Here is a 25,096-nt window from a genome sequence, read left to right on the forward strand (position 1 = left end):
TCAACTCAATGATGGGTGATGCCTTAGAGGGCCAGGACAGAGAGGATGGGGGGGAGTCACAGGAGGGAGGGGATATGGGGCTATGTGTATAAATACAACTGATTCACTTTGGTGTACCTCAAAGCTGGTACAAGAGTGTAAAGCAATTATATTCTAATAAAGACCTTTAAAAAAACCTAAAGCAATTAAGAAAATGGTAATAGGAACATACATATTAATAATTACCTTAAATGTAAATGGATTAAATGCTCCAACCAAAAGACACAGACTGGCTGAGTGGATACAAAAGCAAGATCCATATATATGCTATCTACAAGAGACACACTTTAAACCCAGGGACACATACAGACTGAAAGGGAGGGAATGTAAAAAAATATCCCATGCAAATGAAAATCAAAAGAAAGCTGGAGTAGCAATACTCATATCACAAAATAGACTTTAAAATAAACTATTATAAGAGTTAAAGAAGGATGCTACATAATGATCATAGGCTCAATCCAAGAAGAACATATAACAATTGTAAGTATCTATGCACCCAACATAGGGGCTCCTCAATATATAATGCAAATACTAACAGCTATAAAAGGAGATATTGACAGTAGCACAGTAATAGAGTGGAGGACTTTAACACTCCACTTTCTTCAGTGATCAGGTCATCCAGACAGAAAATCAATAAGGAAACACAGGCCTTAAATGACACATTAGACCAGATGGGTTTAATCGATATTTATAGAGAATTCCATCCAAAAGCAACAGAATACACATTCTTCTCAAGTGCACATGGAACCTTCTCCAGGAATGAATACTTGTGGGACCACAAGGGGAGGCGCAATAAATTTAAGAAAAATGAAATAACATCAAGCATCATTTCTGATCATGACTCTATGGGATTAGAAATAAACAAGAAAAATCCTATAAAAAAATGCAAACACCTGGAGGCTAAACTAAACAACCAGGGGATCACTGAAGAAATCAAAGAGGATGTCAAAAGTACCTAGAGACAAATGAAAATGAAAGCACAAAACTCCAAAATCAATGGGATGCAGCAAAAGCAGTTCTAAGAGGGAAGTTTATAACAATACAGTCTTACATCAGGAAACAAGAAAAATCTCAAAGAAACAACCTAACTTTCCACCTTAAGCAGCTAGAGAAAGAAGAACAAAAAAACCTAAAGTTAGTAGGAGGAAAGAAATCATGGATCAGAGCAGAAATAAGTTAAATAGAGACAAAGAAAACAGTAGCAAAGATCAATGAAACTAAAAGCTGGTTCCTTGAGAAGATAAACATAATTGTTAAAGCTTTAGCCAGATTCATCAAGAACAAAAGGGAGTGGACTCAAATCCATAAAATTAGAAATGAAAGGGGAGAAGTTACAACTGACAATTGCAGAAATACAAAGGATCATAAGAAACTACTACAAGCAAATGTATGCGAATAAAATGGACAACCTGGAAGAAATGGATAAATTCTTAGAAAGGTACAGTCTCTCAAGACTGAACCAGGAAGAAATAGAAAATATAAACAGGCCAATCACAAGCACGGAAATTGAAACTGTGATTAAAAAACTCCCAACAAACAAAAGTCCAGGACCTGATGGTTTCACAGGAGAATTCTATCAAACATTTAGAGAAGAGATAACACCTATCCTCCTCAAACTCTTCGAAAAAATTTCAGAGGAAAGAAAACTCCCAAACTCATTCTATGAGGCCAACATCACCCTAAAACCAAAACCAAACAAAGATATTGCAAAAAGAAAGAAAAAAAGAAAAAAAAATAGGCCAATATCACTGATGAATATAGACGCAAAAATCCTCAACAAAATACTAGCAAACTGAATACAACAATACATTAAGAGGATCATACACTATGAAAAAGTGTGGTTTATCCCAGGGATACCAGGATTTTTCAGTATGTGCAAATCAATCAGTATGATACACCACATCAACAAATTGGAAAATAAAAACCATATGATCATCTCAGTAGGTACAGAAAAAGCTTTTGACAAACTTGAGCACCCATTTATGATAAAAACTCTCCAGAAAGTAGGTTTAGAGGGAACATACATCAGTATAATAAAGGCCACATATGACAAACCTACAACTAACATCATACTCAATAGTGAGAAGCTGAAAGTATTTCCTCTAAGATCAGGAACAAGACAAAGATGTCCACTCTCTCCACTTTTATTCAACATAGTTATGGAAGTCTTGGCTATAGCAATCAGAAAAGAAAAAGAAATAAAAAGAATCCAAATCAGAAAAGAAGTTAAACTGTCATGGTTTGCAGATGACGTGATACTATAAATATAAGATCTTAAAAACGCTAGCAGAAAACTATTAGAGCTCATCAGTGAATTCAGTAAAGTTGCAGGTTACAAAATTAATAGAGAAAAATCTGTTGCATTTCTATATACTAACAATGAAACATCAGAAAGAGAAATTAAAGAAACAATCCCAATTACCATCTCATCAAAGGAATAAAATACCTAGTAATAAAACTACCTGAGGAGACAAAAAAACCTGTACCCTGAATACTATAAGATACTGATGAAAGAAATGGAAGAAGACACAAACAGATGGAAAGATATACCACCTTCTTGTGTAGGAAAAATCAATATTATCCAAATGACTATACTGCTCAAGGCAATCTACAGATTCAATGCAATCCCTATTCAAATTACCAATGGCATTTGTCACAGAACTAGAACAAAAAAAATCTCAAAACTTGTATGGAGACACAAAAGACCCTGAATAGCCAAAGCAAGCTTGAGAAAGAAAAATGGAGCTGGAGGAATCAGGCCCCCTGACTTCAGACTATACTACAAAGCTATAGTCATCAAAACGGTATGGTACTGGCACAAAAACAGAAATATAAATCAATGGAACAGGACAGAAGGCCCAGAAATAAACCCACTCACCTATGGTCAATTAATCTATCACAATGGAGGCAAGACTACACAGTGGTCTCTTCAACAAATAATGCTGCCAAAACTGGACAGCTACATGTAAAAAACTGAAATTGGATCATTCTTTAACACCATACACAAAACTAAGCTCAAAATGTGTTAAAGACCTAAATGTGAGACCTGACACTTTAGAACTCCTAGAGGAAAACATAAGCAGAACATTCTCTGGCAAATATTGCAGCAATATCTTTTTCAATCCTTCTCCCACAATAATGGAAATAAAACCAAAAATAAACAAATGGGAACCAATTAAACTCAAAAACTTTTGCTCAGCAAAGGAAACCATAAACAAAACAAAAAGACAACCCACAGATTGGGAGAAAATATTTGAGAAAGATGTGACTGACAAGGGATTAGTCTCCAAAATTTAAAAACTCATGAGCTTAATATTATCAAGACAAACAACCCAATCAATAAATAGGCAGAAGACCTAAATAAACATTTCTCCAAAGAAGACATACAGATGGCCAAGAGACACATGAGAACACAGTCAACATCGCTAATCATTAGAGAAATGCAAATCAAAACTACAATGAGATATCACTTCACACCAGTCAAAAGGGCTATCATCAAAAAATTTACAAACAATAAGTGCTGGAGAGAACGAAGAGAAGGGAACCCTCCTAAACTTTTTGGTGGGAATATAAATTGGCACAGCCACTTTGGGGAATCGTATGTAGGTTCCTTAAGAAAACTAAAATTAAAGCCACCATATAACCCTGCAATCTCACTCTTGAGCATGTATTTGGAGAAAAACATGGTCCAAAAGGATACATGCACCCCAAAGTTCACTGCAACACTTTTTACAATAGCCAAGACATGGAAGCAACCTAAATGCCCATCGACAGAGGAATGTATAAAGAAGATGTAGTACGTATATACAATGGAATATTACACAGCTATTAAAAAGAATGGAATAATGCCATTTGCAGCAACACAGATGGACCTAGAGATTGTCATAGAGGGAAGTAAGTCAGACAGAGAAAGAGAAATATTATATAATATCCCTCATATGTGGAATCTAAAAAGGAATGATACAAATAAACTTATTTACAAAACAGAAGCAGACTCATAGACTTAGAGAATGAATGTATAGTTACTGGGGGGGAACATGGGGAGAAGGGATATTTAGGGAGTTGGGGATCAACATGTACACACTGCTGTGTTTAAAATGGATAACCAACAAGGACATACTCTATAGCACAGGGAACTCTGCTCAATGTTATATGGCAGCCTGGATGGGAGGGGTGTCTGGGGGAGAATGGATACATGTATACGTATAGCTGAGTCCCTTTGCTGTGCACCTGAAACTATCACAACATTTTTAATCAGCTATACTCCAACATAATGTAAAAAGTTAATAAAAAGAACATTCATGCTTCTTGGCAAGTGGGGTGTATATGTATATATAAAGTGGGCTGTATACATATATATATATATATATATATATATATATATATATATATATATATACTTATCCCTAAAAAAGAATGAAATTGTGCCACTTGCAGGAACATGGATGGGCCTTGAGCTTCCCACAATATTACAAACTTTTTCATTATTATTATTATGGTGTTATGGTTATCTGTGATCAGTGATCTTTTTTTTTTTAGCTCTTTATTGGAATATAATTGCTTTACACTCTTGTATCAGTTTTTGAGTTTCACCAAAGTGAATCAACTGTATTTGTACATATATCCCCATATCTCCTCCCTCCTGTGACCTCCTCCCACACTCCCTGTCCTGGCTTTCTAAGGCTTCAACAATCATCGAGTTGATCTCCCTTTGTTATACAGCAACTTCCCATTAGCTATCTATTTTACAGTTGGTAGTGTATATATGTCTATGCTACTCTCTTACTTCATCCCAACTTCCCCTTCACCCCACCTCCAACCCTGTGTCCTCCAGTCCATTCTCTGCATCTGCATCTTTATTCTTGCCCTGTCACTGGGTTCATCAGTACCAATTTTTTAGATTCTATATATATGAGTTAGCATACGGTATTTGTTTTTCTCTTCCTGGCTTACTTTGCTCTGTATGACAGACTCTGGGTCCATACACCTCACTACAAATATGTCAGGTTCATTCCTTTTCATGGCTGAGTAATAGTCCATTGTATATATGTGCCACATCTTCTTTATCCATTCATCTGTTGGTGGGCATTTAGGTTACTTCCACATCCGGGCTATTGTAAATAGTGCTACAATGAACATTATGGTACATGTTTCTTTTGGGATTATGGTTTTCTCTGGGTATATGCCCAGGAGTGGGATTACTGGGTCCTATGGTAGTTGTATTTTTAGTTTTCTAAGGAACCTCCAAACTGTTTTCCATAGTGGCTATACCAACTTACATTCCCACCAACAGTGCAGGAGGGTTCCCTTTACTCCACACCCTCTCCAACATTTATTGTTTCTAGATTTTTTCATGATGGCCATTCGATCAGTGATCTTTGATATTATTGTTGCAATTGTTAGGGAAATCTATGAGCCACACCTATATAAGATAGTGAATAAATGTTGTGTGTGTTCTGACTGCTCCACCAACCAGGCATTTCCCTATCTCTCTCCATCTCTTTAGGCCTTCCTATTCCCTGAGATACAACAATATTGAAATCAGACCTGTTAATAACCTTGCAATGGCCTCCAGATATTCAGGTGAAAGAAAGAGTTGCATATTTCTCAATTTAAATCAAAAGCTAGAAATAATTAGGCTCAATGTGGAAGTCATGTCAAAAGCCAAGACAGGCCAAAAGTTAGGCTTCTTGCACCAAACATCCAGGTTGTTAATGCAAAGGAAATTTTCTTGAAGGAATTAAAAATGCTACTTTCAGTGAACACACATGATAAGAAATATGAAAATCCTTATTGTTGACATGGAGAAAGCCGTAATAGTCTGGGTAGATTAAACCACCTACATCAATCCCTTAAGCCAAATCTTAACCCAGAGCTTGTTCCTAACTCTCTTCAATTCTATGAGGAGTGAGGGAGGTGAGAAAGCTTCAGAAGAAAGCCTGATACTAGCAGAGGTTGGTTCATAAAGTTTAAGGGGAAAAGTGTCTCTATAACATTAAAGTGCAAGATGAAGCAGCAAGTACTGACGTAGAAGCTGCATCAAGTTATCCAGAAGACCTGGCTAAGTACCAAATGAAGATGGCTCTACTAAACAGCAGATTTTCAGTGTAGATAAAACAGCCTGCTGTTGGAAGAAAATGCCATCTAGGGCTTTCATAGCTAGAGAGGAGAAATAAATGTCTGGTTTCAAAGATTCAAAGACATGCTGACTCTCTTGCTAGGGGCTAATGCAGTTGGTGACTTTAAGTTGAAGCCAGTGCTCATTTACAATTCCAATTTCCTAGGGTTTTTAAGAATTATGCTAAATCTACTCTGCCTATGCTCTATAAAAGGAACAACAAAGTCTGGATGATAGCATATCTGTTTACAACATGGTTTACTCAATATTTTAAGCCCACTGTTGAGACCTACTGCTCAGAATAAAAGATTCCTTTTAAAATATTACTGCTCATTGACAATGTACCTGGTCACCCAACTGCTCTGATGGAATGTACAATGAGATTAAAGTTATTTTCATGTCTGTTAACACAATATTCATTGTGTAGCCCATGGATCAAGGAGTCATTTTGACTTTCAAGCCTTATTATTTAAGATATACATTTTGTAAGGTTATAGCTGCCATAAATAGTTATTCCTCTGATAAATCTGAGCAAAAGTCAATTGAAAAACTTTCTGGAAAGGAGTCACCATTCTAGATGCCATTAAGAACATTCATGATTCTTGGGAAGAGATCAAAATATCAACACTGACAGGAGTTTGGAAGAAGTGGGTTCCAACCCTGATGGATGAATTTGAGAGGTTCAAGACTTCAGTAGAAGAAGCAACTGCATGTGTGGTGGAAATAACAAGAGAACTAGAAACAGAAGTGGAGATTGAAGAAGTAGCTGAATTTCTGCAATCTCATGATAACATTTTACTTGATGAGAAGTTGCTTCTAATGTATGAACAAACAAAGTGGTTTCTTGAGATGGAATATACTAAAACATCTTCACCAGGAGTGAAGCTGGATTTGAGAGTATTCGCTCCACATTTGAAATAAGTTCTACTGTGGGTAAAATGCTATCAAACAGCACTGCGTGCTACACTGCAATTGTTCATGAAAGGAAGTATCAGTCATGTGGCAAATTTCATTGTTGTCTTATTTTAAGAAATTGCCACAGGCACCCCAATCTTCAGTAGTCACCACCTTGATCAGTCAGCAGCCAACAACATCAAGACAAGACCCACCACCAGAAGAAAGATTATGACTTGTTGAAATCTCAGATGATGGTGAGCATATTTTACAAATAAAGTGTTTTAATTAAGATATGTACAATATATTTTCAATACAATGCTAGTGCACACTTAGTAGACTATAGTATAGTATAAATATAACTGTTTTATGCACTGGGAAACTAAACAATTAATGTGACTCATTTTATTGTGATATTCTCTTTATTGCAGTGATCTGAAACCAACCCCACAATATTTCCAGTGTATGGCTGCCTTTGATTCCAATCTAATTTGTTGATGCTGTAACAAATTACCACACTATTGACTTTAAAGAAACAACCTTCCATCTTAAAGTTCAGGAGGTCAGAAGTGTGGAATCGGTGTCATTAGGCTAAATTAAATATATCTGCAGGACTGGGTTCTCCTGCAGGAGCGAATCTATTTTCTTTCATAATCCAGAGTCTAGTGTCCACATGCATTCATTGGCTCAGAGCCATTCCTCCATCTTCAAAGCCAAAAGTACAGCATTTTCAAGTATCTCTGATTTTACTTTATTTTTTAAGCTCTTTATTGGAGTATAATTGTTTTCCACAATTGTGCCAGTTTCTGCTGTACAACAAAGTGAATCATCTGTATTTATATATATATATATCCCCATATCCCCTCCCTCCTGTGATTCCTTCCCACCATCCCTATCTCACCCGTCTAAGTCACCACCCATCATCAAGTTGATCTCCCTGTGTTATGAGTAGGTTCCCACTATTTATCTATTTTACATTTGGTAGTTTATATATGTCAATGCTACTCTCTCACTCATGCCAGCTTCCCTTCAACCCTCCCTCCCACCTCCATATCTTCAAGTCCATTCTCTTCATCTGCATCTTTATTCTTGCCCTATCACTAGGTTCATCAGTGCCATTTTTTTAGATACCATATATGAGTTAGAATACGGTATTTGTTTTTCTCTTTCTGGCTTGCTTTGCTCTGTATGACAGATTTTAGGTCTATCCACCTCACTACAATTAACTCAATTTCATTCCTTTTTATGGCTCAGTAGTATTCCATTCTATACATGTGTCACATCTTCTTTATCCATTCTTCTGTTGATGGACAATTAAGTTGCTTCCATGTCCTGGCTATTGTAAATAGTGCTGCAATGAACACTGTGGTGCATATTTCTTTTGGGATTATGGTTTTCTCTGGGTATATGCCCAGGAGTGGAATTACTGGGTGATATGGTAGTTCTAGTTTTAGATTTTTAAGGAACCTCCAAACTGTTTTCTATAGTGGCTGTACCAATTTACATTCCTATCAACAGTGCAGGAGGGTTCCCTTTTCTCCACACCCTCTGCAACACTTATTGTTTCTAGATTTTTTGATGATGGCCATTCTGACTGATGTGAGGTGATACCTCATTGTGGCTTTGACTTGCATTTCTCTAATGATTAGTGATGTTGAGCATCTTTTCATGTGTTTGTTAGCCATCTGCATGTCTTCTTTGGAGAAATGTCTACTTAGGTCTTCTACCCATTTTTGGATTGGGTTATTTGCTTTTTTGATATTAAGCTGCATGAGCTGCTTGTATATTTTGGAGATTAATCCTTTGTCCATTGCTTTGTTGGGAATTATTTTCTCCCATTCTGAGGATTGTCTTATCTTGTTTATGGTTTCTTTTGCTGTGAAAAAGCTTTTAAGTTTCATGAGGTCCCATTTGCTTATTCTTGATTTTATTTCCATTACTGTAGGAGGTGGGTAAAAAAGGATCTTGCTTTGATGTATGTCATAGAGTGTTTTTCCTATGTTTTCCTCTAAGAGTTTTATAGTGTCTGGCCTTGCATGTAGGTGTTGAATCCATTTGGAGTTTATTTTTGTGTATGGTGTTAGGAAGTGCTCAAATTTCATTCTTTTACATGTTGCTGTCCAATTTTCCCAGCATGACTTATTGAAGAGACTATCTTTTCTCCAGTGTATATTCTTGCCTCCTTTGTCAAAGATAAGGTGTCCATATGTGTGTGGGTTTACCTCTGAGCTCTCTATTCTATTCCATTGATCTATATTTCTGTTTTTGTGCCAGTACCATAGTGTCTTGATCACTGTGGCCTTGTAGTATAGTTTGAAGTCAGGAAGCCTGATTCCACAAACTCTGTCTTTCCTTCTCAAGATTGCTTTGGCTATTCGGGGTCTTTTGTGTTTCCATACAAATCGTAAGATTTCTTGCTCTAGTTCTGTGAAAAATGCCATTGGTAATTTGATCGGGATTTCATTGAATCTGTAAATTGCTTTGGGTAGGATAGTCATTTTCACAATGTTGATTCTTCCAATCCAAGAACATGGTATGTCCCTGCATCTGTTTGTATCGTCTTTGGTTTCTTTCATCAGTGTCTTATAATAGTTTTCTGCATACAGGTCTTTTGCCTCCTTAGGCAGGTTTATTCCTAGGTATTTTATTCTATTTGTTGCAATGGTAAATGGGAGAGTTTCCTTAATTTCTCTTTCTGCTCTTTCATTGTTAGTGTATAGGAATGCAAGAGATTTCTGTGCATTAATTTTGTATCCTGCTACTTTACTAAATTGATCGATTAGTGCTAGCAGTTTTCTGGTAGCATCTTTAGGGTTTTCTATGTATAATATCATGTCATCTGCAAAGAGTGACAATTTTACAGACTGTATTTTTTGTCATGTGTGATCACTGAAGTTTCTGTTCTGATATCTTAGCACTCAGCTAGTGTTAGAGGGATTTCCTAAACTCTGAAGCCAAATAATAACATTTCTCAAACTTCACTTTTTGGCTGTGTTTGTGTACATTCTTTTAATACTCATCTAGACATTTTGTAACTCTTTGCCTTTGTCTTCATTGTTGCTTGCCCAGAACCTTGAATATCAGTCAGAGGTGAGAGTTCAGGTTAGTGTTTGTTTTTGTTTTTGTTTTCTGAGAAGACTTTCTACCTTGGATATGTACCTGGCCTTTTATATTCCAAAGAATGTGTGAACACATTCCTAACCATATGTCCAAAGCATCTCACTCTCCAGTCTTTCCTCACAGGCATTTCAGTGTGCCTATTTTTTGCTCCATCTCATATCTTTTGCCCCAGACACCAGCAGGTAGTTCATCTGTCTTTAAATATGCTTGACAATTGCACTCTACAAAGCTGCTTTCCCACCTTGAGAGAGGTTCCAGGTTAGGCAAAGTAATGTGGAACCTCTTTGTTCCAAGTATATTTTGTTAGTCCTTTGAGGAGCCATAAAACAGGTCAAAACAGAAGCCACATTTTTTTGCTCTCCATCACTAGAAATCCACACAGAGACTGTAGCTTGCCATCTTCAACACTGTCACTGTGCCAGCAAGAGGCTGTTGGGGAAATAATAAGCTAAATTACCAAAAAGCTTTCTAATCTGATTTCAGTTGCCTTTTTCTTGTGTTCACGTCATTGTTCTGAACCATCATGAATTTTTAAATTCATGAAGGTGATACTATTTTCTCCAGTATTTTCAGTGTTTTTGTGGAGTGCTGAGGCATCAGTTTCCTACCACACCATTTTCTCTGACATCACTCGCTAACTAGTTTGTAAGCACATTTTAAAGTATGTGTGTGCAGATACGCTCATGTATAAAAATGCTGAATCCTAAACTTAAAAATTGTCTTAATATAACATTAGCCTAATATGCAATGTTATTATAATTTTTGAAATTATGCTTCAAGAAATTCTACTGAAAGATAAGAAAAAAGCCATATGTGTGACACACTTTCCAATGATACAGAACAGAATGTCACAAAATATAAACGTAAAATGATGTAATATATTATCATATAAGCATTGCAAATCATGAATATTATCGATATTTGTACTGAAAATTAAATATTCTATACATAAACAATGTTTGAAATAGATAATATCAATGTATGAACTTATTCAGTCCACAGATATGGCATAAAAAAGCATAATTATTCAACTTCTATTTTTGCCTACATGTTAAATAATGGGATTTGAGGGAAGTTGCAGAGGAAAATAAAAGTGAGGACATAAAAGCTGAAGAACTAGAAGCCACAGATACTCTAGACCAACACTACTCAAGCATTGATGCACATGTGAAACTTCAGGTGATCTTGTTAAAATGTAGATTCTGATTCAGCAGGTCTGAGTGGGGCCTTGGATTCTGCATTCAAAGAAGCTCTTGAGTAATGTGACCTGCTGGTCTACATGCTACACCTTCAGTAGCCAAGTTAAAAAGGGTATGGTTAATTTGAAATTAAGACTACATTTCCAGATAGTAGTGACAGCAAAGGAAAGGATGAGAATGTTTCAAATTCCCAACTAAGGACAGTTAGAAAAAGGCAGTACTTTGTTAATTATTTCACCTGACATTAAAGGTAACCACATTTCTGTGCTGTTATTACCATGATAATTAAATGTGTTTTTAGAGGAATGGTTTTTATTTATTTATTTTTGGCTTAGCCGCACTGCATGTGGGATCTCAGTTCCCGACCAGGGATCAAACCCGGACCCCCTGAAATGGAAGTGCAGAGTCCTAACTGGGGACCACGAGGGAACTCCCAAATGTTGCATTTTCTTTCCATATCCTGGCAGTTATTTCATCTAGATGGAATCAGAAAATCAAATGCACACTTTGGAATTTCTCCTCTTGAGATTTTCAGCAAAATTGGAAATTCCGTTCATTCTCTTTTAGTTGTTTCTGTCCATGTACCTGGTGACATTCACTGGGAGCCTGCTCATCATCCTGGCCATCATCTCAGACTCCCACCTCCACACCCCCATGCACTTCTTCCTCTCCAACCTGTCTTTTGCTGATATCTCTTTTACCTTCACCACCATCCCAAAGAAGCTGCTGAACCTGTGGACACAGGGCAAAGTCATAACATATAAAGCCTGTCTCAGCCAGATATTTTTTTCTTTGTGTTTGGATGCCTGGAAAATTTACTGCTGACCGTGTTAGCCCATGACCACTTCATGGGCATCTGTCACCCTAGCACTATATTGTCATCATGAATTCCCAAGTATGTGTGGGTGCCTGGGTGTTGGTGCCTCATTGTCAAAGGCTCTTTAATTGAGATCTTGCCCATTTTGATGCTATTTTTCTGTACAAATCTGGAAACCCCACTTTTTTTTGTAATCTTTCTGATGTCCTGAAACTCACCTGTTCTGACACTCTCATCAATAATATAGTGGTGTATTTTGTAACTGGCCTTCTGGCCGTGATTCCTTTCAATGGAATGCTTTTCTCTTACTATCAGATTGTTTCCTCCATACTGAGGATTTCTTCAGCTGGGGGCAAGTTCAAAGTTTTTTCCACCTGTAGGGCTCACTTCTCAGTGGTTTCCTGTTCTACGGCACAGGCCTTGGGGTCTACCTTAGTTCTGCTGCCACTTCCTTCTCTAGGACAAGTCTGGTGGCCTCGGTGATGTACACCATGGTCATCCCCATGCTGAATGCCTTCATCTACAGTCTGAGGAACAGGGACATGAAAGGGGCCCTAGGGAGACTCCTCAGCAGGGCAGCATCTCTCAGTGATAGGGCTGTTGCAGGACTCTCATAAGTAGCAAGGATCAAACCTTGCCAGCATTTTTCATGCATCTTGGATGTAGCCAAATATCAGTTTAGTCTCTTCTAGTCCTGGAATAATTACATCTTACTGTGTCTTGATTTTTACCATGTTTAAAGACAGTGTATTCTTTTTCTAGGGCTGCCATGACAAAGTACCACAAACCAGGTGGATTAAATAACAGAAATTTATTGGCTTACAGTTTTACAGACTAGAACTTGGAATTCCAGGTGTCAACAGGATTGGTTCCTCTTGAGGGCTGTGAGGAAACATATGTTCCATGCCTAGGTTCTTTTGGTTTGCTGGTCATCTTTGGCATTTCTTAGCAAATAGAAGCATCACTTCAATCTCTGCATTTATCTTCATATGGTGTTTTCCCTGTGTGTGTGTGTGTGTGTGTGTGTGTGTGTGTGTTAGAGAAAGGGAGAAAGTGTGTGTGTGTGTATATGTGGATGTATCCAAATTTCCCATTTTTATAAGGACACCAGTTATATTAATTAGAGGGGTAATCTACTCCACTATAGACCTTGTTTTATCTTGACTAATTTCATCTATAACAACCCTATTTCCAAATAAGGGCACATGCTAAAGATCTAGAGATTATTAATTCAGCATATGAATTTCTTGGGAACACAATTAAACCCATAAAATAGCTATATCAAACTAGCATCAAATGCAAAGTATGGTCAACAAACACACACTCTGGCCGTTTTTTCTGTTTTTTTTTAATAAAGTTTTATTGGAATATAGCCACACCCATTTGTGTACATATTTTCTACAATAACTTTCATGCTACAACAGCAGATTTGAGTAATTGTCTGAAAAGCCTAAAATACGCATATTTACTACCTGGCCCTTCACTGTTAAAGTTTGCTGGCCCCTGAATTAAACTATTGCTTTCACTTCAGTTTGGTAGCTGTATTTTTAAGCATCTCAGGACACCATCTAAATCCCCTAGTGATAACATGAAATTCTCCACAAAACATCATTATTGCTACTAATGTATGTGGTTAGAAGTTTTTATGACATGCTAAATCAAACAAAAAGTGAGCCTTTTCCTAATAATCTAAATAGAAATTTTCATAATGGCCAGGAAATTGCCTTTTCTTAATCTTTATAATGCCTTTTCCTAGAAAAAATTCTGACATGGAAGGAAAGTGCAATCAGTTCTTCTTGAATGACTAGATCTAAACTAATCTATGGAATTAGTAAATAAATGAAAGGAGTTTTCAAAGCTCTGAAACTAGTAAAAATCTTAGGTATTGTGTAGTTAAACTTCACAGTTATCATGAGTATTGACATGATGAGAAGGCTTTGTTGCAAGATTATGAACTTGGCATCACGCACATGTTAAGGCAAAGGTAGTATTATCAGCTCCAAGGAGACTCGTGTATGATGGGAAGGACTGAATAAATGGTCAACTTTTTATGTAACCTGCTCAATTAGTGGAAATGACCCTTCTGTTTCTACCTAAAAAAAGAAGAGTGATGGTGGAATCCAGTCCATTGTTGAACAGCTCTTAATATTAAGGAATTTCCCTTACTCTAAGTTAAATTACCTTTTCTGTAATGTCTGTGATGGCTTTAGTTCTTTTGAAAGAATAAGCCAGTTTCAATCTTTTCCTGTGTAACTAACCGTCACTTCTTAGACAAAAACTCTGTTCCTGTCTTCACCCCATGAGTCTTCTACTCTCACTAAGAGATTATATGCTTTTTTCTTCCCAATAACTTCTGTTGCACCAATGTCCTCCTGTTCACTCAAGTCAATCATTGTTGCTTTGAAACTGTGGGACACAAGAATGTATCTAACACTCTAGGTGTGTGTACCAATAATCAGAGAATATGCTTCTGATACCCTGGAGAATCTGTAGCCCAAGATGGCTGTGTGCATGTGTGTGTGTGTGTGTGTGCGCGTGTGTGTGTGTGCCCATGGGTATGTCACCACGACTACTGAGCCCATGTGCCACAACTATTGAAGCCTGCACGCCCAGAGCCTGTGCTCCGCAACAAAAGAAGCCACCGCAAGGAGAAGCCCACACACCACAACAAAGACCCAACGCAGCCAAAAAAAACACACACACAAAAAAACAAAACAGCAACAAAAAGGACAAAAAAAATTTTAAAACTACGTAGTAAATATTAAACATTAATTAATGAAGGTGTAGAAGCAAAAAAGTTTAGAGTGAATGGTAGAATTGAATTCAAAGGTGTAAAGAGTTTCGAGGAAGAAATATTGAGACCTCAAACATCAGAAAATAATTAAATAATCATGAGATTTGGCTACTAGCAGATCATTAGTGATAGTAACAGGTACAGGTAAGTTTGTATGAAAGCTGGAAGTCAGATTAAGGGAGAAAATGGACGAAGAAAGTGTCCCAAGCATAGCAAGTGCCCAGTGGTTATAAAGCTTGGGAATTCAGACCCACTGTGAGCAGAAAAAAAGATAGCAGTTGGTGATGACTTAGAGGGGTTGGATAGGGAGGGTGGGAAGGAGTCATGGGAGGGAGGGGATATGGGGATATATTTGTAAATACAGATGATTAACTTTGTTGTGCAGCAGAAACTGGCACAACAGTGAAAAGCAATTATACTCCAATAAATGGCTCACACACACACACAAAAAAGAGATAGCAGTTCCCCCATGAATGGAGAAGAGTAAGTAAAATCTGACATGCACCATAAGTGCTTACCTGTTCTTATATTCTGAAAATGTTTTAATAATGTTGATTATGACTTTAAAATCAGTCCCTTGTGAATTAATAAGGATGATTTGTTCGCCTGGACTGGAATACCAGGGAGTGTCCAATGGACTTGATTTGACCCTGTAAAGAAATCGATACCAGCAGAATCCTGCCTGTACAACCAGCCATCCACCTTTCACCATATTTCTCTCACTTCATCCCTGGGAATTCCTGTAGATTCCACCTTCAATAGTGTAAATAGAAGTCATTGGAAGTGGTTTTGGTGGGAGTTAGGTGTGTGCCAGATCTTTGTTCACAACTCCACGTCAAGGTGCTTGGAACTCACAGGGTCATGAACAATTTGCCATCATGTCTTTGGTAATCAAAGACATTTCAACTGAAATGTTGAGGAAATGCTCATGGAAAAGGACAATGGAGGACAGACACATGGAGAAAAGAGCATCATGACTAAGGGGCCTGGTGTGGGGATACAAATATCTCACATCCAAGATGCTCCCATGGGAACAAAACTAGCAGAAAAGAAATTCCTTTCTATTTTGGCTCCCTCACTCATGGGAACCAAATTGCTCAGAGAACAGAGTAACAGTGGAACAATTAATTTAATGAGCATTTGTGAGAATTCAACCTCAGAAGCTGCAGAAATGGTAAATATGCCCCTTACTCCTCTCGCTACAGCTCCACTGCCCCGGGAAGGAGGGAGTTCAACTGTGTGCTTTTGGGGAACAGGAATTTGTAATCAGAGATGGCACAGGGAATGCCCTAAAAGGGACACATTTCACTCCAAAATTATAGGTATTGATTTCAGGGCTGCAAAATATAAAGTGTAGTATTTCACCATGCCGGTAATGCCCATTTTTGTGAAAACTGGTCATTCTGTTTTTCTTTGTTAATTCCAGGGAGTTCCCTCCACCAAATGGAACCAGGGAATGATACGCGAATTTCTGAATTTCTTATTCTGGGACTATCAAATTGACCAGAACTGCAGCCCCTCATATTTGCTCTTTTCCTCTCCATGTACTTGATCACTGTATTTGGGAACCTGCTCCTCTTCCTGGCTGTCAGCTCAGACTCCCACACGCACCCACCCATGTACTTCTTCCTCTCCAGCCTGTCCTTTGTGGACATCTGTTTCATCTCCACCACCATCCCAAAGATGCTGTGGAACATCCAGAGGCAGAGCAAGGTTATAAGTTATGCAGGTGCATCAGCCAGATATACTTTTTACTACTCTTTGCTGGATTGGATGACTTTCTCCTGACTGGGATGGTCTATGACTGCTTCATGGCCATCTGCCACCCTTTGCACTACACAGTCATTATGAACCCCTGGCTCTGTGGTTCTGGTGTCCTGGATGATGAGTGTCCTGAGTTCCTTGGTACAAGCCTTAATGATATTGAGGTTGTCCTTCTGTACAACCTTGGAGATCCCCCACTTTTTCTGTGGGGAATCTTTTTCTGATTAGTAACTCAACAGTATCCAAATCTATTTGATTATGGTATATTGGAAAGCAAATCAAGAACAATTTCAGAAAACAAGGTACACATATAATTATTTTATTATAATTCTATGAATCAGGAATTAAACTGGTGGAGAATAGGTGAGAGTACCCATGCTTATTTTTAAAAATATTTGAAAAGTCTCAGGCTGTGATTTTTATTTGGGGGATTTTATTCCCATATGCATACCACCCACAGACTTGAACAAGTCTGTATCCTGCAGTGTCCATTTAGCCAGTAGATAAAGATTAATATTAAACATCATGTAAAGGGGTGTAGATGTCAGCTTTGCTGTGGTAATAAGCAATTCCACAAATCACACTGCCTAAAATAACAAAAATTTATTTATTATCACATTAGACACATGCTGCAAACTATCTAGGGCTCTGACCTGACTCTGCTAGGCTGCATGCCTGTCTTAATTCTGGGAGTCATGCCAATGGGCCAGCTCGTATGTGGGAGGTGCCCATTCTCACAATAGGGAGGAACAGTAATACGAGTTATTATATTTGTTGAGTAAATCAACAAATTAGGTCTCCATATATAAGTGTATTTAATATATATCAAGGTCGTATTTCAATATGTTTGGAAAGATTGGACTATTGAATGAAATCTGACAAGATGGGTATCTACCTGGAAGGAAATAAAGTTGATCCCCCCTCAGCCATATGACAATGAATCAGAAGGATTACCTATTCACAGTAAGAGTAACCAATACTTTTAGGTAAACATTTAGAAACTACACATTAAAAACTATGGAAGGACCAAACTACAAGGATAAGTCAAAAATTATTCACACTCAGGTTATATTAAAACTTCTGTTGGCAGCACTGTCTTATCAGGGCTTTCTGTTCAAGGCTACTGTCTCCCCAGTCACTGCTGTGCAAGTGTGAACGTGTTGCATCAGTTCATTTGTAACTGCGGTGCGAGGAAAAATGGATGCCCCACTTGTGATTTGCAAGAAAGAAGAGCAGCCTGCAGTGATACGTTTTTGTGGTCTGAGGGTGTACCTAGTGCCATTATTTATCAAAGACTTTGTGCTCACAGTATGGAGAAAGTGTTTTGTCATGAAGAAGTGTGCATAAGTCGATAGAGAAGTTCGAGGAAGGTCACACAAGTGTTGAGCATGAAGAAAGAGTTGGACGCCCATCCACAGATTAAACGCAGAGGACTGCTATCCAAGGGCGTTGTGATTTTGCATCACAATGCATGTCTGCACACTTCTGTCCACACTGTTGACACTCTGCAGGAATTTGTTTTGAGGTGTTAAAGCATCCTTTCTATAGTCCTGATTTTGCTGCATCAGACTTTCACTTATTTGGTCCCCTGAAAGCAGCCCTACAGGGATGAAGATTCACTTCTGATGAAGAAGTGAAGACAGCAGTGCATTCGTGGTTCGCACCTCAGCCTAAAACATTTTTTTAATGAGGGACTATGAAAGCTTGTTGACAGATGGATCAAATATATTGAAAAGCAAGGAGATTATATTGAAAAATGATGTATTTGTCTTTTCTAAAAGTTAATGAAAATAAATTCTCCAGCCAGAGTGTGGATAATTTTTGACTCACTCTCATAGAAAGGGTAGCCTCTCACAAAGCCTCTAACAGCTTCTCTTTAGGCACTGAGCATGTCAACTCTGCCCACATTCTATAAACCCAAGTATGTCACATGTCCAAGTTCAGGGCCCAGCAGTGGAGACCTGCAGTCCTCCTACATGAGGCACATTTAAGACTCAAGCAATGGGCGGGGGATGTACATTCCCAGGATCAGGGAATCCCGGACTCACTTCTTATCCCAAGAGGTGATCTAGCATCCAAATGAGCTTAGTAAACACAGAACTCAGATGGAGTCATAACAGCTACTATGGATTGAGTGTCTGCTCCGTGCCACCCAACTTCCTATGAGCTCTGCAATATTATCACTTCTGGCACCAACTTTTTAGGAGCAATTGCCACAGTTTATAGAAAAGGAAATAAAGGCCTAAAATTTTTATTTCCTGTCAAATGGAAAATATTCAAGAGGTACCTTTTAAACCTGTGTATTCAGAAGCTGAATGACTGAGTCCAACATTTGACCACCTTACCTCAGACCTGAGGTGGGAAGGAAGATTATTAATAGAAAGGGCCTAAAAATACCCACACCTGACTCTAATACTGGACCACAGCCTTGATACTTGTAGAGTGGTCCACTGAACAGGACCTACAACATCAGCATCATCTCACAGTTTGTGACAAATGCAGAATCTCCAGGCCATCCTAGTCCTGCTGAATGTGAATCTGTATTTAAAGATAAGATCCCCTAGTGATTCGTATAATACATTGATGTTAGGAGAAGGGCTTGTTTAGGACAGTGATTCTCAGCCTCACCACTGTTGACCCTTGTGCTGGATAATTCCTTGTGGTGGGGGCTGTGCTGTGCGTCACGTAGGTTGTTGAACTGCATCCTTGGCCTGAACCCACCATGAGCCAGTAGCACTTCCCCAGATATGACAATCAAAAATTTCTCCAGATATTTCCGTGTGTCCTCTGGAGACAAAAATCATCTCTGATTGAGAACCACTGCCTAGAGCAAGAGAACTAGAAATATGTTGTGTTCTAATCAAAACATATCCCTTACTCAGTTCATCGCTTTGGGCCAATCACCTAACCCTTCTGAACCACAATTCTGCAAATTTAGAATGAGGCTCATAATTGTATAGTCCTCATAGGATGGACTGTTGCAAAAAATAAATGAGACAATACATATAAGGTTTTAAGCTCAGCCCATGGTGCATTAAAAGAATCTAAGTGTATCTCTTATAATAACCAAATGTTTTATAAAGGACTGATCGTCAGCTTTTCACTTGTGTTAAAAACATGAACTTCCTACTTGACATGTCAAAAGCATTATGAAGCCAAAGATTATTTTACCCATGGTTTTCTAGCAAGGGAACTTGGTTCTCTCCCTTATTGAGGAAGAAGTAGTCATTTTCTGGAGATAACAGGAGCTGTGTTCTCACCATAAGCCAGTGCTTTCACGACCCAAGGGATATAGTAAAGACAGGTTCATCACACTTAGATTTGGAAAAAACTTTGACTGAGGGTTGTAAAAAGGTTCAATGTCAGACCTCTGGGAGACAGGAGACTTCATAGAGTAGTAATAAGAATTGAATACACCTGATATCTAGTCTTCTGGGAAGTGCAAATCAGTGAAATAAAATTCCATTCTGCTCAGACAAGTTCCCCTGAGGGAGTGATGTGTTCAAAGTTTGGAGTCACAATGGAAAATGTGTTACTGAACAGATATAGTGAGTAGATACAGCCAGTAGAGGGATCTATATACAATACCTCTCCATGTCTGAGCATGTTTAACCTTGAGCTGCAGCGGGGCATGGTTTTTGCCTTTGGATTCCTAAGTCTGGCTCTGCCTCACTCCTTTCTGCTCTCACTTGAAGACAAAGCTTCTATCTCCATCATCAAGTATCCAGGGAAGAATTTGGACTTCCACACAGAGATCATACTCTCAGATTTCTCATCCAGGTGAGTAAAAGTGTCTAATAGACACTGCAGAGAACATCAGACAGAATGAAACCCAAACACATTTACCTAACGTCACCTGTAAACCCAAACAGCTTGCCCAGATTCTAGACATCTCCATGCTTATTTTCTTGATTGACTCATTCATTTACAGTCAATTTATTTAATACTTTTAAAAGACAAAGTTCTGTTGGATTCAGCAATTCAAACGTTGTTGACAATTAAGTAATGGGAATGAAAATCTAGTTGGATAAAACTCAAGATGAAATGGGAGGCATATTGCTGTCAGCAAAATCATTTCCAAGGAATTTTGCAGGTTAAGGGAGTAGGAAAATAAACTACTAGTTTAGGAGTGGTTGGCAGTGAAGTGAGGACATTTGATTTATTGATTTCTAGTTTTTAAGATGGGGTATATTTGAGTATGTTCTGTATTCATTAGGAAGAGGTAGATTTGAAGCTGTGGAATTTGGGGTTGTCTCCAGTGGGGAGTCCCCAGGAGAGCGTTGTCAGGGAGTGGGACAACCCGCTTTGTAATATAGAAAGATTTCTCTGGGTCAGTGTGAATATTGGCTAGAGGGGTGCCAGGTGTCACACATGGGAAAGATGGCAAGAAACTGAAATAAGGCTGTGAGATTGGGGAGTAAGAGGTGGGACAGCAGTGGAAACATTTGAGAGGAAGAAGAGGAAAAATCAGTCAAATCTCATTGCCGGGGTAACCATTCATTTACTAACAGGAAGGAACTATGCTAAATTTCTGACATTTATTGTCTAAATCTGGCAACAACCTCAGGATCAGGGGCATTGCGATCCCTACTACTTGGGTGAGGATATTAACATTTAGAATGTTTCCGGTGGCCCTTCAAGTTCAAACAAAATACTTGCAGATTCAAAATTCAAAAGCAGAATTTAAAGTTACAAAATGTGTGCATTTGACATCATTTAGAAGTCTTTTACCAAATCATTTTTAAATCCTCCAATTTTTTGTCTTCTGTGTATTTCCCTTTGTGATTTTTTAAATTTATCCCCCAGTCCATTTTTCTAGTAGGATGTTCAATCAGTCAGCTATCTTGTAATGTAAATATACCATTCATTTCTCTTTTGGATAAAATGCTTTTTGCTGCTTTACTATACTGGGCTTCAGGGGATATACCTGGGGTTGAAATGTTGCCAGAACCAAGGAAGCGTTACCCTCACCACAAACTCTAGGCATCACCTGAGCTGCCACCTCCCAAAATATCCTTCTTTTCCTCTCTCAGTTTTTTGAACTATTTTTTAGTGTTTCTTTAAATACTGAACACAATGAGGTTATATTAAAATGGAGCCCCATGTTTACATGTCCATGGGAGACTTAAGTGGAATTGAGGGCCTATTTCTATATTTTTAGGGGAAAGATAATCTATTGTTGAAACTTGCTGTGTTTCCTTGTTTTCCTAATTATTGTGGATGAAGATAAGACTAGCCTGGTAGTAGCATCACCCCAGGAGGGCACTGTGTGTGTGTGTGTGTGTGTGTATGTGTGTGTGTGTAGGTATTGGGGTCATGAACAGTTGTCAAGGGAGGGAAGTGGTGCCTGCCCCCTATTCTCTTATATGAAACCCCTAACATACAGGTGCCAGAATATTAACCAACATGCAAAAATAAGGAGACCCATATCTATTTACATTTCTTAGAAATAAACTTAATAAAGTGCAAGCAACAACATGTGGACTAGGGACTCACTGTGATCTGAAGTTTCAGCTTTAACAGGGAGGCCACCTTGTTCCTCCAAATTCCCTGTCACCATCTCTCATTACCCTCCCTCTTGCGCTTTCACCTGAACACAACAGCTTCCTTTTGAGCTTGATTTTCTGAAGCAAGTACCTTTGCAGGGTCTTTTCCCTTGCTGTTTTCTCTGTCCAGAACACACTTGCCCCAGATAACCTCACATCTCCTGCCCTCTCTTCCTCAGGGTCTCTGTTCAAATGTTTTCCAGTCTACCAGAACACCCAATAAAAAAGAAAAAAGAACACCCTCATTCACTCTTTTTCATACCCAATTTCTTTTTCTTTGTAGGATCTGTCACTATCTGATAATTTGTTTGATATTTTATTTGTTTATTTTTCTTTCTCCATCACTGAATTGTAGGGATCATTGTCTCTCAGTATCCTAAGCTCTTTGTCTAGAAGCTGGTCAGTCCTCAATTTTTTTTAACTTTTTATTTTATATTGGAGGATATTAACAATGTTATGTCAGTTTGAGGTGTACAGCAAAGTGATTCTTTATGTGTGTGTGTGTGTGTCTGTGTGTGTGTGTGAAATTATCTGCACTCCAGTTATATTAAAACATCTGTTGGCTGCATTGTCTTATCAGTGCTTTCCGTTCAAGACTACTGTCTCCCCAGTCACTGTTATTCAGGTGTGAACATGCTACATCAGTTCATTTGTAACTGCAGTGCAAGCAAAAATGAATGTTCCACTTGTAATGTTCACAAAAGAAGAGCAGCATGCAGTGAATTGTTTTTTGGTGGTCTAAGGGCGTGCATGCCCGCACACTTCTGCCCACACTGTTGACACTCTACAATAAGTTCATTTTGAGGTGTTAAAGCATCCTCCCTATAGTCCTGATCTTGCTCCATCGGACTTTCACCTGTTTGGTCCCCTGAAAGCAGCCCTGAAAGAACGAAGATTCACTTCTGATGAAGGAGTGAAGACAGCAGTGCATTCATAGCTCACAGCTCAGCCTAAAACATTTTTTAATGAGGGGATACAAAAGCTTGTTGACAGATAGACAAAGTGTATTGAAAAATAAGGAGATTATGTTGAAAAATGATGTATTTGTCTTTTCTAAAAGTTAACAAAAATAAATTCTACAGCCAGAGTGCAGATAATTTTTAACTCACCTTCATATGTATATGTGTGTGTGTGTGTGTATATATATACAGTCCTCAATTTATATTCCCCAAATGTATGACAGAATTCCTCTTAAAAGTGTAGACTACATGACCACTAGGGGAGAAGGCTGAATGTAGGATAGGAGTCCTTATTCAGAGATGGCATACAGGATAGCTTGAAGGGAAAATTTTCATACAAATATAATGGCCATTAATTTTGAATACTACATATAAATTGTAGAATTTTAACAATGTTTGCAAGGCCAATTTTTGAGAAACTGGTCATGTTATTTTTTGTTTCTTGATAGTCGCCTCCCCCACATGGATCCAGGGAACGATACACGGATTTCGGAATTTTTTCTTCTGGGTTTCTCAAAAGAACCAGAACTGCAGCCCCTGATTTTTGGGCTTTTCCTCTCCATGTACCTGATCACTGTGTTTGGGAACCTGGTCATCATCCTGGCCACCATCTCTGACCCCCACCTCCACACCCCCATGTACTTCTTCCTCTCCAACCTGTCCTTTGTAGACATCTGTTTCACCTCCACCACCATCCCAAAGATGCTGATGAATATACAGACGGAGAACAAAGTCATAACCTATGAAGGCTGCATCACCCAGATGCATTTTTTCATGCTGTTTGCAGGGTTGGACGACTTCCTTCTGATTGTGATGGCCTATGACCGTTTCTTGGCCATTTGCCACCCGCTGCACTATACGGTCATCATGAACCCCCAGCTCTGTGGACTGCTGGTGCTGGTGTCCTGGATGATGAGTGCCCTGAATTCCTTGTTACACAGTTTAATGGCGCTGAGACTGTCCTTCTGTACAGAATTGGAAATCCCCCACTTTTTCTGTGAAATTAATCAGGTGGTCCAACTTGCCTGTTCTGACACATTTCTTAATGACTTGGTGATGTATTTTGCAGCTGGGATGCTGGGTAGCATTTCCCTCACTGGGATTTTTTACTCATATTCTAAGATAGTTTCCTCTATACAAGGAATCTCGTCAGCTCATGGGAAATATAAAGCATTTTCCACCTGTGCATCTCACCTCTCAGTTGTCTCCTTATTTTACTGTACAATGCTAGGAGTGTACCTCAGCCCTGATTCTGCAAACAGCTCACACTCAAGTGCAACAGCCTCAATGATGTACACTGTGGTCACACCCATGCTGAACCCCTTCATCTACAGTCTGAGGAACAAAGACATAAAGAGGGCTCTGAAAAGAATCACTGGGATGGCAGTTATATAAGGATCAATTGTCCTGGGGCTGAAGAAGTGTCCATGATGACAGGGCTCAAAGCCTCAGAGACAAATTCTTTGATCAGATTGTTGAAATAGAATTTGCTCCTTCTATTTATTTCCTGGAATTTCCACTTATTTGAATTCAACTGTTATACACAATTTAAGTAACTCACTTCATTAAGCTTCTGCTCTGTCTGATCTATAGGCATTTACCCCCTTTGTCTGTATTCATACATTCCCAAAGTTTTTCCCAAGCTTGGATGAGAAATACTTGAAGATTTCCATATCTTCATAGGTCAACTTGGATTTCTTAGAAGTAATTTTGTTCTCAAATTACATATATCATGCCAAGTAATTTTCCCTAGTTTTTCTGAGGGAATTATCATGACTTGTTTTACTCATATGGGGGAAAAATTATACTAGGCAACTAAGGCTATTTATGTAATTTCATTGTAGAT

General features: G+C 38.4%; 1 protein-coding gene across 1 annotated transcript; it reads left to right on the forward strand.

Annotated features, from left to right (window-relative positions):
- Positions 1-23,688: 23,688 nt before the first annotated feature.
- Positions 23,689-24,645, forward strand: LOC130836621 (olfactory receptor 7A17-like). The gene has a single exon (XM_057708945.1). It carries the CDS (start codon positions 23,713-23,715, stop codon positions 24,643-24,645), a length of 933 nt encoding a protein of 310 aa, XP_057564928.1. The 5' UTR covers positions 23,689-23,712.
- The last annotated feature ends 451 nt before the right edge of the window (positions 24,646-25,096 follow it).

The sequence above is a fragment of the Hippopotamus amphibius genome, chromosome 15 (genome assembly GCF_030028045.1).
Source record: "Hippopotamus amphibius kiboko isolate mHipAmp2 chromosome 15, mHipAmp2.hap2, whole genome shotgun sequence".
Lineage (NCBI taxonomy): Eukaryota > Metazoa > Chordata > Mammalia > Artiodactyla > Hippopotamidae > Hippopotamus > Hippopotamus amphibius.

Coding starts and splice junctions, on each gene's coding strand:
- LOC130836621 (XM_057708945.1), top strand. CDS start 23,713: ATGGATCCAGGGAACGATACACGGATTTCGGAATTTTTTCTTCTGGGT.